This window comes from Ammospiza caudacuta, chromosome 17 (assembly GCF_027887145.1).
Source record: "Ammospiza caudacuta isolate bAmmCau1 chromosome 17, bAmmCau1.pri, whole genome shotgun sequence".
Classification (NCBI taxonomy): Eukaryota; Metazoa; Chordata; class Aves; order Passeriformes; family Passerellidae; genus Ammospiza; species Ammospiza caudacuta.
In genome coordinates, this window is record NC_080609.1 from 14,896,892 (window position 1) to 14,909,809 (window position 12,918).

Sequence of the window (12,918 nt, forward strand, 5' to 3'; positions counted from 1 at the left end):
CAGTACTTGTGGCATGAACCTGAGTCATGAGAGGTTTAGTTTGGATATTAGGAAAAGGTTCTTCCCCCAGCGGGTGGTCAGGCTCTGAACAGGCTCCCCAGGGAACGGTCAAAGTCCCGAGGCTGCCAGAGCTCAGGGCAGTGAGCTTGGGCAATGTGGGCTGATGCACACAGACCTTTGGCAGAGCCCTGCCAGGTGATGTGCAGCTCCAGTGCTCCCAGCAAGGCCCAGGGGCTGGTGGGCACTGCCATGACCCACCTCATGTCCTCTCTTGCAGAAATGGCAGCGTCGGTTCTTCATCCTCTACGAGCACGGGCTGCTGCGCTATGCCCTCGACGAGATGGTGAGTGCTGCCTGGCTCCGTCCAGCTCTGGGGATGGATCAGCTGGGTTATCTGCTGCCCTTGGAGTGCTCTGCCAAGCTGGAGGAGAGTTGTGCTCGCTGGGTTTGACTCTGTGCCAGGCTGGGTTTGTGTGGGACCTCAGTGGACACTCTGCAGAGGACCGGTGGGTGTTTCGGAGACATGCGAGTCCCTCCTGGCATGGGATTCAGCAGTTGCTGACAGATCCCACGCTGACAGGAAGTGCTGCAGGGGGTCCCCAAGGTTGTTGCCCCTCCTTTTTGCCCAGTTTCCCGGTGCCAGCTGGGTTTTGGATGTGGTGAATCACCTTGGCAGTGTCCGAGGAGGAGGCCCTGCCTGGCGATGCCCGTGGAAAGTAGGTCAGCTGGAACGCCCTGGAGCTGCAGCTTGTCACCAGCACTGTTCCCAGCAGTAAAAGGGGATCAAAGGAAGGCAAACCCATTCACTGGGAGCTGCTGAGTGGGGCTGAATAGCCCAGTAGGTCAGTCCCAGGAGCACCCAGGACTGCTGATCCATCCTGCTGGAAGCCCGCGGGAGGGTACCCAAGGCTGAGCAGGCTGGCACAGTAGGCACCCGTGTGCTGGGATCTGCCTGGGCAGGAGGCTCAGGAAGCCAGCTGGAGAGAGCACACCTGTGGGACAGGGACGCATGGGGACCTGTGTCTGTGGCAGGGAGGCTCCCTGAGAGGTCAGTGTGCCTTGGTCCTCCTCCAGTACCTCCTGTGAGGGCACCGTGGAATGAGGAGTCTCGGCGAGTGTGGCTCAGATTTCATGCTGTGTTTGTTTGTATTTTTACTTGGGGTTGGTCCAAGTGCCCTAAATAATTTAAATGTCTTTGGTAGGAGCAGTGGAGGCTTTAATACATTTTCAGTGTCAGCAACCTGGCTCTGCACTGGGCTGCTGTTTCCTGTCCTACACTGACAGGGGGGTGCTTTGTGTTTGGGTGGAGTAGGGAGATGCCCAGTCTGAGGGTAGAGGTGCAGAAATGCTGGGAGGGACAATCTGGGATATTTTTTTTGCTGTTTTGCATCCTGAGGAGGTTGAGCTGCCCCAGGTTCTGCCACATCTGGGCAGGAGCAGACAGGCAGTGCCCCAGCCCTGTGCCACAGAGAGCACCCAGAGGAGAGCAGGAGCATCCCACACTTCTCCAGGCACCTGTTGGGCTTTTTCCCCTTGAGAAGGGAGAACGTGGAAAAATACAAACAAAAAGGGAAGGTACACATGTGCAGCATGGGATGGTGTCCTGGGCTGTGTGACAGCCCTGTGCTGGCTCCTGGACTCGCTGCCCCATGGCCACTTGTGATGTGTGATGGATCCCAGGAGGGTTTGAGGCAGCAGGAGACCTCCCAGGCAGTGGCAGGCTGGGATTGAATGGCTCTGCTTGAACCTTTCAGACATTAATTTTGTGGATTTGGCAATTTCTACTCTTATTAAAAGTGGAATTGGAGGGAGGAGTGAGCTTGGGAGGGAGTCCTGGGCTGTTGATGCTGGTGGAGACATTCCTGTGCCGGGCCAGGGAGGTTCTGCTCCTGGCTCCCAGCAGGCTGGAGAGCAGTGGGGTGTGGAGGGGCAGCTCAAAGCACAAGCCCAGGTGGAGGAGACCTTGGAGAGTCCCCAGAGATGTTGGTGCTGTGGTACTCAGACTGTGGAATGGGGCAGCACTGGGCACAGGGAGCCTTTTGCCAAGGGATGGGTAAAGTTTGGTGTTGGATTGGAGCGTTTTGGGCATGGAAGGTGGGACAAGCAGGCCCCAGCTGTCCTGCTTGTCCTGTTCTCTCCTGAGACCTGCCCAGGGATATCCCAGAGCTGATCCTGAGTCTGTGCTCCTGCTTGGCCATCTTCTTTCTGTGTGTCAGTCATTCTGTCTGTCCTTGCTCTGCCATAGTTCCAGTCTGAAAACAAAATTAGTTCTGCCTGATGGCTGTGATGGGGAGAATTTGCACAGGCTCTGGACCTTTACCCCCTCAGAGCAGGCTGAGCTGCCAGACTCTCTCCCTGGGGTCTCCCTCTTTCAGGCTGGGTGCAGTTTGTGGCACCCAGATCCAGCCTGGCTGCTGGGAATGCCCAGGAGATCCTTCCCTCTGCAGGGACCATTCCAGCAGCTGTTCCCAGCTCTGCTGAGCCCTGCCTAAGCTGAGCCTGCTCAGACGTGCAGAAATTCTTGCCTCTCAGCTGTGGGTGGATGTGGAGGTTGTGTGATCACTTGGGGATGCCTTCCCATCCTGAACATCCACGACTGCACCTGATGCTGGCTTGCTCCTGCTGTTTGATAAACCTTCATGCTGGCACCGATGATGATGGGCTGATGCTTCTCTGCAGCAGCTGGAGGATGACAAAGCCACTCTTACTGAGGGAAAGCAGGAAAGGACAGGCTTGGGGTTGAGCTGCTGTGTTGTGAGTGTCCAAGGACAAATTTCAGTTCTCCTGGTAGAGCAGCCTGTGGTCTCCAGTGCAACCACTGCTGTGGAAGAGCAGCACCAACCCACTGCAGTGCTGGGAGGGTTTGGTTGGGATTTGGGAGCTGCCACAAGAATAGTGCAGGGCTCAGGGGCCAGAGGCAGCGAGTGGCAAGTGCAGAGCTTTGGCTGCCTTTGTTTTGATTGCTGTGATCTATAATTAGCGGCCGAGGTCTCTATAAATAGAGCCAGCCTGCGTGGGAATGGAAAGGCAGGAGGGGTTTGTGGGGATGGAGAGCTCTGCCGTGTCCCTCCCTGGGGCTGCAGGTGGGCTGTGGCCTCAGCCTCTGCCTGGGGATGGATCCAGGCCCATGGCTGGGGCACGTGAGAGGAGTGGGTCTGGATCTCCAGGCCAGATTCTTCTTAATGAATCACTGCATATCCAAGCCAGGCCTTGTCTCTGTGCCTCAGTTTACCCCTGTGCTGCTTCTCTTGAGCTGGGATTTATGCTAGGTTGGCATTTTGCATCCTCCCTGGGGTATTCTCGTGTCACATCAGGCTTCCTTTTGGTAGCTGACACTTAATTTAGAGGCTTTTTGCTTTGTGCATATGCTGGTTTGAAAACAGGACAAAATTCGGGCTTGTCTGGGAGCATCTCAGACTCGCTGGTGCTGTGGATGAGAGGCAAGGTGAGGGCATCTTCTGATTGGGCTCTTTTAGTTTCCCTGCAGGGATTCAGGAGGAGCATCCCTGTGCAGGAAATACCCACTTTGCAACAAGCTGACCTCAGTTGGTGTCTGGCACTTTCCAGCTTGATGAAATGTGTGAGCCTTATCTCTACCCTTCCTGTAACTTGCTGGAGTCAAATTGCTTTGTGAAATTGGGAAGGGATCTAGGAGGATGCTTGAATCAGTAGTCAGCCACCTCAATACCAGAATTGCTGGGGTTGGATGGTTGTGTCCTCCATGGTGGTGCTGCAGACCCTTCCCAAGCTCACAGCAGGGTGGTCCTGCTCCTAAATCAGGAGCTCAGATGGCTCATAATGTCATTAACCTCAGTACAATGGAGCAGACATCCCTGCTCCAGCGTGTGGTGGAGGGAGGGAGGTCAGGAGGGAGCTGGTGGGACTGGGGTGGGATGGAGAGCGAGGCCAGCCTGGCATCTGGCAATGGTTAGGGAGCAGTGGGACCCCTGGGCTGGGTGTATAAATAGGAGAAGAGAGGCCAGCTCAGAGGTGGGAGGTCTGGCACTCCACAGCAGGGCTGTGGGGTCACATCTGGAGACCTGCTTGGCCCCAGGCCCCATTCCTGGCCACAGAAACCTAAGGAACTGATAAATGGGTAAAAAAGGAGAATGGTGCAAGCATTGGTGGCAGCTGGAGGGGGATCAGAGGAAGGGATGCATGCTTGCTGATGCTGTGATCCACGGACCTGTGTGATTATTGTTTCCTAATTCACCCCCCTCCAAACACCTCTTTACTTGGAGGAAAGGGGCATTTTAAAATGTCACTGTCAGCAGAGCTGTGCTGTGTTGATTCTCATTGTAGTTACCTCCTTTGTCATCTGTATTGTTTTAAGAAGCTGAGAGCCCGTGTGTGTGTTTCCCCCCTCCTTTTTAGATCAAAGCAGTTTACTTCAGTTTTGGCACAGAATTGAAATTCATTGGCAGGGATTAAAAACGAACCTTAAACATCCTGGCCTCTCTGTCCTTACTTTTTCCACACATTTTGCCATTTAAGTGTTTCCAAGCTCTCCCTGCCCCCTCCTCCGTGGGAGCACCAGGCTTTACAAACCCCATTCCCCTCATCCCCAGTGGTTTCCCACCACGGACACAGTTTTGCCAGTGCCTCTGTTTGCCAGATCCAGACTTTCAGTTTCTGTTTAGCATAAAAAGCTTTTGGCTTGAATCAAAGCATGTTTGAAATTTAAAGTAAGCAGAGACAGAAAGGCTGGGTGGGAGTGACTGTGTGAGGCTCAGACAGTGACAGGGACTCCCCATCCCAATTTTGTTTTCTGGATGTAGTCAAGTCAGGGTGGATGATGATTTGTGAGGTTTTGTGGGGGATATTTGGTGTGTATCTCATAGATGATGCAGTGGCAATAAGGAAATGATGGGAAAATTGGGAAGCAGAGATCCTTTCTCCTTCAGGGAAGCTGGGCAGGAAAGGGACACCAGGGAGAGGGGACACAGTACATGCTTGTGATTGCTCTAGAGGAGTGCTAGTGACTCTGAACAGAGCTCAGAGATCTTTGAGGAATTTATTGTGTTTAATTTTCAATACTGATTTGGGGGAATAAAGTCCGTGAACCTACAGGGAGCCCTGGGAACTCATTCCCTGGGACATTGCTGAGGTCAGGACCAAGCAGCCTTGAAGGGGGTGAGAGGAGGACACACAAATCTTCATTTGTGCTTTTATATTGTCTGTCTTGCTGCTGATGCAAGTGTCATTACTGGGGTTGGGTGTGGGGTGACTTTGGGGTGTTCATGTCTTCCCATTTCTCTCGGCTCCAAGTGTCTGGCCCCAGTTGCTGTGGGAGGTGGGTTCTGCTGTCAGGACACCCTGGGCTCCTCCAGGAATGGTTCCCTACATTTGCTGAACCCTCTTCTGGTTTATGTCTTTTAGTTTGGCTTTTAGTTTGAGAAGGTAAAAGTGCTGAGCTGCAGAAGGAGAATTTGGGAGGGGGCTGAGGGAGTAGGAAGTTCTCCTCCAGGGATGGCTCCATCACGAGTTCTGGCAACTGACAATGACCAGGGACATCATCAGGGCCCCAAAAGTGCCTGGGTTTATTGTGAGCTTTGGAAATCACTGTTGTCCACATCCAAGCCCCCCAAGAAGGACATTTCATGGCTGCAGGACCCTGTCCGGAGAGGCCTGGTGTGAAACAACCCGTGGTGGGAGGTTTGGGAGTTAACAGGCAGAAAGAGGATGAAAGTGGAGTTGAAAGCTGGATGCAGCCAGCGACCTCCTAACACAAGCTGCTTTGATGACCTGGCCCAGGTGCTTCCTTCCTGGAAACAACACAGCCCCTATTGTCTTCTGCAGGGCGAGCCACAAAGCTGGAATTGCTCTTAGGCTGAGCAGCAGGGACAGGTTCAAGTGGCTCCATCCTTCTGCTTTTTCCCCACTCCTCGTCCCTCAGGACTTTTCTGTAGAGGACGTGTGCCAGAGCAGCGAGGGAAGTGAGCTGGAGTTTAGATTGCATTTATCTTGTTCCTGGGGGGGCAGAGTGAAACAGGCACTTGCAGCAGCTGCAGTGCTTTTGTGACTCCTGGACCTGTGGCTTCCAGCCGGGCTGCGGGCTCTTGGTGAAGGAAAAATTGTATCTGCTGGAAAAGGTTAATGTGGAAATCAAGCTCTGATGGCATTTAGGAGGGAAGATGTCAGGGCTGGCAGTGAAATGGCACAGCTGAGGCTGAGCAGTTACCCTGGCATGGGCCCTGAGGTCCCCCCAGGCAGCAGAGCAAGGGGCAGAGGTGGGTGCCTGATCCCAGCTCTTTCCAAGCCAGGACAGTGCTGGGCTCCCAAGCATCCCCCAGTCCCTGGGTGGCCTGCCAGTGTACATGTGAATCACCAAACCAACAAAAATTCCAGTTTTTCACCCTGCTGTTGCTTGGTGCTGGGGAGGGGATGTGAAATAAGATGCCTGCCGAACAACCCTGAGCCCACCAGCTGCAGCCATGTGGTGGGGATGGTTTGGTTTAATTCTTTCCACCCTATCAGGTTGGTGAGGACCACCAGTGGGCTGTGAGCTGCAGGCTGGGTGAAGCTGGGTGACAGCATCCCTTTCCCTGCTCCTGAAAGCAGCAGCATCCCTGCAGCTGGCACATCCCTCTTCCCACTGAGGATCATGAGCTATCCTGGCACGGACTGGTGGGATTCAGTGCTGCAAACCCCTCAGTGACAGCTCAGAGAGGAGGATGAGGACATGAATGGAACGAGGCAACAAAGCTGCTCCAAAAATCAAAGCGCGTTCCCCCTTTTTTTTTTCCCCGGCAGAGATCCTGCATTCATTGATTGTTGACATGACATATGTGGGTTGGAGAAAGGCAGCGGCAGCTTCTGGCAGGGGAGGAAGGGGCTGGGGGGGCCGGAGGGGCTCTGCAAGCTGAGATGCTGATTACCAGGGGCAGCAAATAGCTTGCAGCTGCCTCCGCTCAACACGCTCTTTGTGGCGCTTGCAGCCACTCTTTGGACGCAGCTATTTTTAATTTCCCCAAGCGCGCACAAAGCGAAGGGGGTGGGCGATGCCGCTGGCGTCCCCCCTTCCTGCCCCCGCTCCCACCCCCTTTCCCAGCCAGCCCTGCGCTTCCCGGCTTCCTCCCACCCTCCGGGGAATGTGGGGAGCTGCACTCCCTCTTTTTTGGGTTTCTTTTTTTTTTTTTTTTTAATTTTTGATTTATTTTTAATTTTTTTTTGGGTCCGCGTTGGGAGCCGGCCTTGGTTTCCCCCTCTCCCCCCCCCCCCCCGCACTCCACCCTGCGCCAGTGAGTGCGGGGAGCTGGGAAAATGCAGAAATAAATAAATACACAATTAGGCAGGCGTCCAGCCGTGGAGGGGGGCACGCTGCAAAAAGAGACTCCGGCCAAATTTTGGAATGCCTGAGAAAGCGGCTGGAGCCGTGCGCGAGTGTGGGGCTGTGGGCTTCCCACCAGAGCAGGGGTGGCTGTGACCCCCGATGAGGAGGATGAGGAGGGTGGCAGCTCCCAGCCTTGCTCTTGGGGGGCTTCCCCCCGCTGGCATCTCACTAAGTCCAGGACAAGGCGTGTTTGTGCTGGAGCATGGTGAGAATGGGGGTCTCAGCGTGCTCTTGCCTCAGCTCAGGAGTGATTTTTCCACCAAAACCTGAGTTGTGCCCTCTGTTCAAGCAGCAACACGGCTCGGGGTTAATAAATTACTTATTTGCAATCTTTGTTTCTCTGTTAGGTAAGCATTGGTGAATATGATATTTCTGCTTTATCCCAGGCATGAATTATTCATCAGGTTTGGAGGCTGTGAAAGGGATGTCAGGTTAAAACTTGCGTGGAGACAAGCTGAGGTCTTCAGTGAGATTTTGTAAACAGCTTTTCTCAGGGTTACCAAGTGCAGGGGTTTTGCAGGAGTCTTCCTCATTTTGTCTGTGCTGTTTTAAGGCATTTCTGGTGAAAAATGAGAATTTCCAGGCAGATTTGATTATTGGTCTTGCTCATTTACTTACCATGGGCTGCAAGATACAAAAGTAGAAAAAAAAATCAAAATACTGTTTTTCCTTTATGGAGAACCAGGTAACAGTGTGTGAATGTGCTCTTGGTGATATGTATTTTGTACGATCTTTTTATTTTGCCCTGTTTCTTCAAAGCCACAGAGGAGGCTCTTCCCTTCAGTCGCTGAAGTCTGACTGCAAACAGGCAACGAGATAAAACAGCCAGACAACTTTGCTGAAAGTTGAAATTACCATAGGTAAATCACGTGTGCAGCAACTTCACTTACCCTTCACCTCCTTCCTGCAGGATCCCATCCAGGAGCTGGTTTGTGGGAGTGTGTTAACAGCCTTGTGCTCTGCTCCTGCAGGCAGCACAGCTCCTCTTGTGCTGCTGCTGCAGGAGAGAGGTGCTGCATGTGGGGCTTGGGGTGCTCCAGGAGCTGGGGAGAGCAGGAAAAAAATCACCTTCCATGGAGGTTTTTTCCCCGCAGTATTTTCCTGGCATGCACTCCACGGCTGTGCCACATCTCTGCTGCCATGGCAGATGCAGGGAGGAAATTCTTCCCTGTGAGGGTGGGGAGAGCCTGGCACAGGTTGCCCAGAGAAGCTGGGGCTGCTCCATCCCTGGAAGTGTCCATGGCTGGGTTGGATGGGGTTTGGAGCAGCCTGGTCTAGTGGAAGGTGTCCCTGCCCATGGCAGTGAGCAGGAACTGGGTGAACTTTAAGGTCCCTTCCAACCCAAACCATTCTGTGATTCTGTGGCATGATCATGGGGGTCTTGGCTCTTGCACCCCCCAGGACATGGGTGCTGTGGCTCTCCATGATTTTATGGCCAAGCAAAGCCCTGGGAAGCTGCAGTGAGGCCGTGGGCTGCTGTCCCACTGTGCCCCATGGCTGTCCCCACTCTCCTCCCAGTTCCCTTTGAGTGGGTGGCTGTCCTTGGGCAGAGGAGGCAGAGGGAACAGGCACACAGCGTGGCTTTAGAAGTGTCCCAGCAGCGTCCTGAGCTCATGCAGGATTTCCACCTGTTGTGATGGTGTGACTGGAGAGAAAGGTGGGGTTTTGGAGCACACCCAGCCTTGGCCCTTTGCTCCACATTTTATCAGCCCTGCTGCGATCGCATCGATAAAGGCTCAGGGATCACCAGGGCGCTGGGGAGCTACTGGGATATAATTAGGGTTTTGGTTCACTTTCCTGGCTGCTTTCCCGTTAGGGGAGGGACAGCAGGGATTATGGATGGAGCAGATGTGAGGAGGGGAGGGGATGTTTGGCTTGCATGGGTGGTTAATGCCATGTACAGGCCAGTGCTGGGGGGAGTGAAGTCTGTCATCCCAGGCATGGAGAAACCTTTTGCGCTCATCCCCCTCACGTGCACGAGCCCCAGATTGCTCCTCTCTGCTGGGATTGCACAGCTGCTCCCAAAGGAGGGGTTGGGAGCAGCACAGGGCTGTGAATTCCCTCCTCTCCCTGTGCTCCTCTACAGGAGCCAGATGTGAGCAGCAGGTTTAGGGAGAAAATGCTGCTACCCTGAGACAGTTCCAGCAGCCTTATGTGTTAGTAGTGAATTTTTCCTGGGCATTTAAAGCACTTCTTATCCCAGGTGCCACTTTCCTGTGAACCTGGTGGTGCCTGCCTGGCCAGGACAGCTCTTTGCTATCAGTGTCAATGCCTCCACCACATTGTGCCTGTGGCAGCAAAGCCCAGCTCAAGCTGCTGCTGGGTGGTCTCCTTCCCCCACAATGGTCGTGTGTGTGTGCCTGTTGGGAGCTTTTCTCCTTGGAACTGCCCAGAAGGCTCACATTTTGTACCAGTTGGTGAGATGGCCAATGGTCAAAGTTTGGGAAACTCTCTCCAGCCCTCACCTTGGCCTTTGGGAAGGTCTGCAGGGTCCAAGCTGGTCTGGAAGTTGCTGGAAGCAGCTTAGAGTGGGTGTGGGGTTCCCTGTAGGGTGTGGGATGCAGGATGTGGCTGCTGCTTGGTTGGCCAAGCCAAGCCAACCTCTCAGGCTTGGCCAACCCTCACACCTCCAGCTGCAGACCCCCAGGGCCCTGGGAGCCTGGCCTCCTGGTATTCCCAGCCCGGCAGGAAGCTCTGCAAAGCTCATAAGAGCAGTGCTGGGGAATAATGAGATTTCCAGACTAATTTGGCCGGATTCAAGAACTTCCACTGAAGCATCTGCGCCCGTGGGAGTTGCCCGAGCCTCTGGTGGATCTGGTGCTGCTGATCCTCAGGCCTGTCATCTCCTCCTCTGCAGTTGCTGGGTGCCAGTATAAGATCCTGCATTGACAGTCCTGGGGAGTGAAGGTGGGATACCCCACCATGGTGGCTGCAGGGCCTGAAATTATCCAGAGCTCCAGACAATGGCTGTTGGAGGTGGCTCTTCATGGCTGTGATGCTGCTGATGGCCTGCTCTGTCCCTGTGTTCTTGCACTGATTCCTCTGTTTGGTTGCATTTGCAGGAGAGGTTGTGGGATGGCTGGGGAGGAGATCTGTCCCTCCTTTCCCTCTAGGCTGGAAGGGAGATGGGTTTACGTGGTGGGAGGTACAGGGATTCGATTGATCTAATTTTCTGCTTTCCTTGGATGGCAATTACCTTGGTCATGTTCCCTCACCCCCATGAAGCAGAAATCCAGTTCCAGCTGGAACTGGCCAACATGGGTAGAGGTCATCCTGCCTCTATCCAAGCTTTCCTCCTCCTGAGCTGTGTCCAAAGCTGGCATCACTGTGTGTTTGGCCATCTTGGTGTGTGGGTGACCTTAGGGAGCTGTGTTTGCTGGTGTTTGGTGAAGCCCCTGCTGCTGAGGAGGCTCTGTGAGCACAGAGGTGGTGCTGAGCTCCTGCACATGTGTGCCTGGCACGCGGTGCTGCGACCACCTGGGACTCGTCTCCTACACCGAGGGGGTGGAGGATAAAGTTGACAAGGCCAATTTGGAGCAGTGCAATTTAAGATTCAAGTATCAAGATGCAAATGAAGCCCATTTTTCCTTCCCACCTCCAAACAACTGCAGTTCCCTCTCCAGGAAACTCTTGTCATGATCTCTGCACCAAGCTCTGGTCTGTCCGTGGTCTTGCCAGGTTTTTGCCATCAGGCTGATTACCATGACAACTTGCTGCAAGGCTGCAGATATTTGTTTCCCCGTTGGCTGTTGTGCCTGTGCATCTGGGAGCAGGGAAGATGCCACGCTGGCAGCTGGGAGCAGATGGGGTCGGATCTGTTATCATCTATTCCTCCCACCCCCCTCCTCAGAGGGGAGGAGGACATTTTGCATTTTAAATGCATCTAAATCCCATAGAGCAAGAGGAAAGAGTGACTTTGGGTTTGCAGGGCTGCAAGGTGGTGCCTTTGGTACTGCAGGACTGGCAAATGCCTGTGCATGTCTGGGCTTCTGCTTTGATCCCCAGAGAGTTGGGACAGGGCTTGAGTGGATGCTCTGAGCTCCTTGTACAACGTTTGGCTTTTACTTTGGTCCACAAACAGCCATGATGGCAGCTCAGAGCAGCCTTTGGATACCCCCCCCTGGTGGGACCTTGCTGACCATCCCATCACGGTGCCAATGTCTTCTGTATCTCTCTCCCTCTTCCTCTCCAGCAGCATTGGAAGCGGAATGTGCATATCCCTGGTTGCAAGCTTCCCTGAAAGGCTCCTGGGTTTGTCCATGCTGCTGAGGACCTAGAAGGTCAGACAGCAGTGCTGAGAGAGGTTGAACCCACTTGGTGACCACCAGTGGGTTTGCTGACCCTCCCTGCCCAGCACGGCTGGTTGCGCCAGGACTGGACACGGCTGTTCCCACCATGCACAGACCCCTCAGAGACTGTTCAGCAGGAAAGAGGTTAACAGGAAAGAGGCAGGCTAGGCTCTGGCTGCCAACTCCGACCCTGCTTTGGAGTGGGGAGCAGCTGGGAGCTGCAAGAGCAGTGCGAAAATAGCCTTATAAGGCCAAGAGGAGCCGGCTCCAGCCTCCGCACAGCCCGGGCCGGGCTCGCTCCGCTCCAGCTCCCGCTCGCAGGATGGGTGCCCGTGGGGATGGGGCTACAAATGGGATGTGTGGCCCCAAATCTGCTGTCTGGGCACCCCTGGGGTGGGTGCTGGCCGTGCCTGGCTGAGGTGGCACTGGGTGGGAGAGGAGCCCAGGGGTGCACGCAGTCAGTTTGCAGCAGCTCCCGGCCCCGCTCAGTGTTTAGACTCGCTGTCTGTGCACATAAACACCGACTCTGCTGAAAAACGGCCCCTGGCTGAACTCTCCTGCCCAGCCCCTGCACTTCACCCCCTTCTCAAAGTGCTCCCCGAGGAAGAAAATTCCATCCCACTGGTAAAAGGGGAGCTAATGTTGTTTTATGTCCTGGTGGAGGCTCAGGAGGGCTCTTCAGGGGCTGGCATGCAGGGACAGGTGTGTGTGGCACTTGCTAACCCATCCCAGCTCCTTGTGGTGGGTGACCTGGGGCTGTGGGGAATTCCTTCAGCAAAACAAATCCCAGGAGCTGGCTGTCAGCATCTGTGATGAGCAACCCAGGGTCAACAGTGGGGAAGTCTGTGGTGGGGCTGGGGGAAGTGGCATTTGTGGCATTTATCCGTGTGGGGGATGTTCTGCAGTGCTGGCTGCATGCCAGGGCAAGTGTCCCATCCCCTTCTTGTGCTGGCACAGGTTTGTAGCCAGTACAGAGGCACATTGGCAGGTCACATCTGCAGAGCACTGCTTGTGCCTCTATCTGTGAAAGGGAAGTTTGCAGGTGAGAAAGGTGTGCTCAGGTGGCCAAGAAAAGGATACCTTCCTCTAGGATGGCACAGGGAAAGCATAGCTGCCATGGGGATGTAGGAGCACAACCTTCTGCTGCCCTTCAATGGGTGACTCCTCCAGTCCATCCTTTTGCAGAGCCCTCAGAGGTTGTTTTCAACCTCTTTGTCTAATTTAATAAATCCAGGATGCTCAGCCTGCCAGCTGATCTATAAGTGTAATAAATCTGTCCACTGCAGCGCTCCGGCC

General features: G+C 54.4%; 1 protein-coding gene across 6 annotated transcripts in view; it reads left to right on the forward strand.

Annotated features, from left to right (window-relative positions):
* Positions 1 to 12,918, forward strand: part of MPRIP (myosin phosphatase Rho interacting protein) — a 76,099-nt gene that overhangs the window by 12,518 nt on the left and 50,663 nt on the right. For all 6 annotated transcript variants that reach the window (XM_058816367.1, XM_058816370.1, XM_058816369.1 and 3 more), the window contains exon 3: positions 278 to 343. In XM_058816367.1, coding sequence (XP_058672350.1) covers positions 278 to 343 — 66 coding nt within the window. The remainder of the gene's footprint in view (positions 1 to 277; positions 344 to 12,918) is intronic.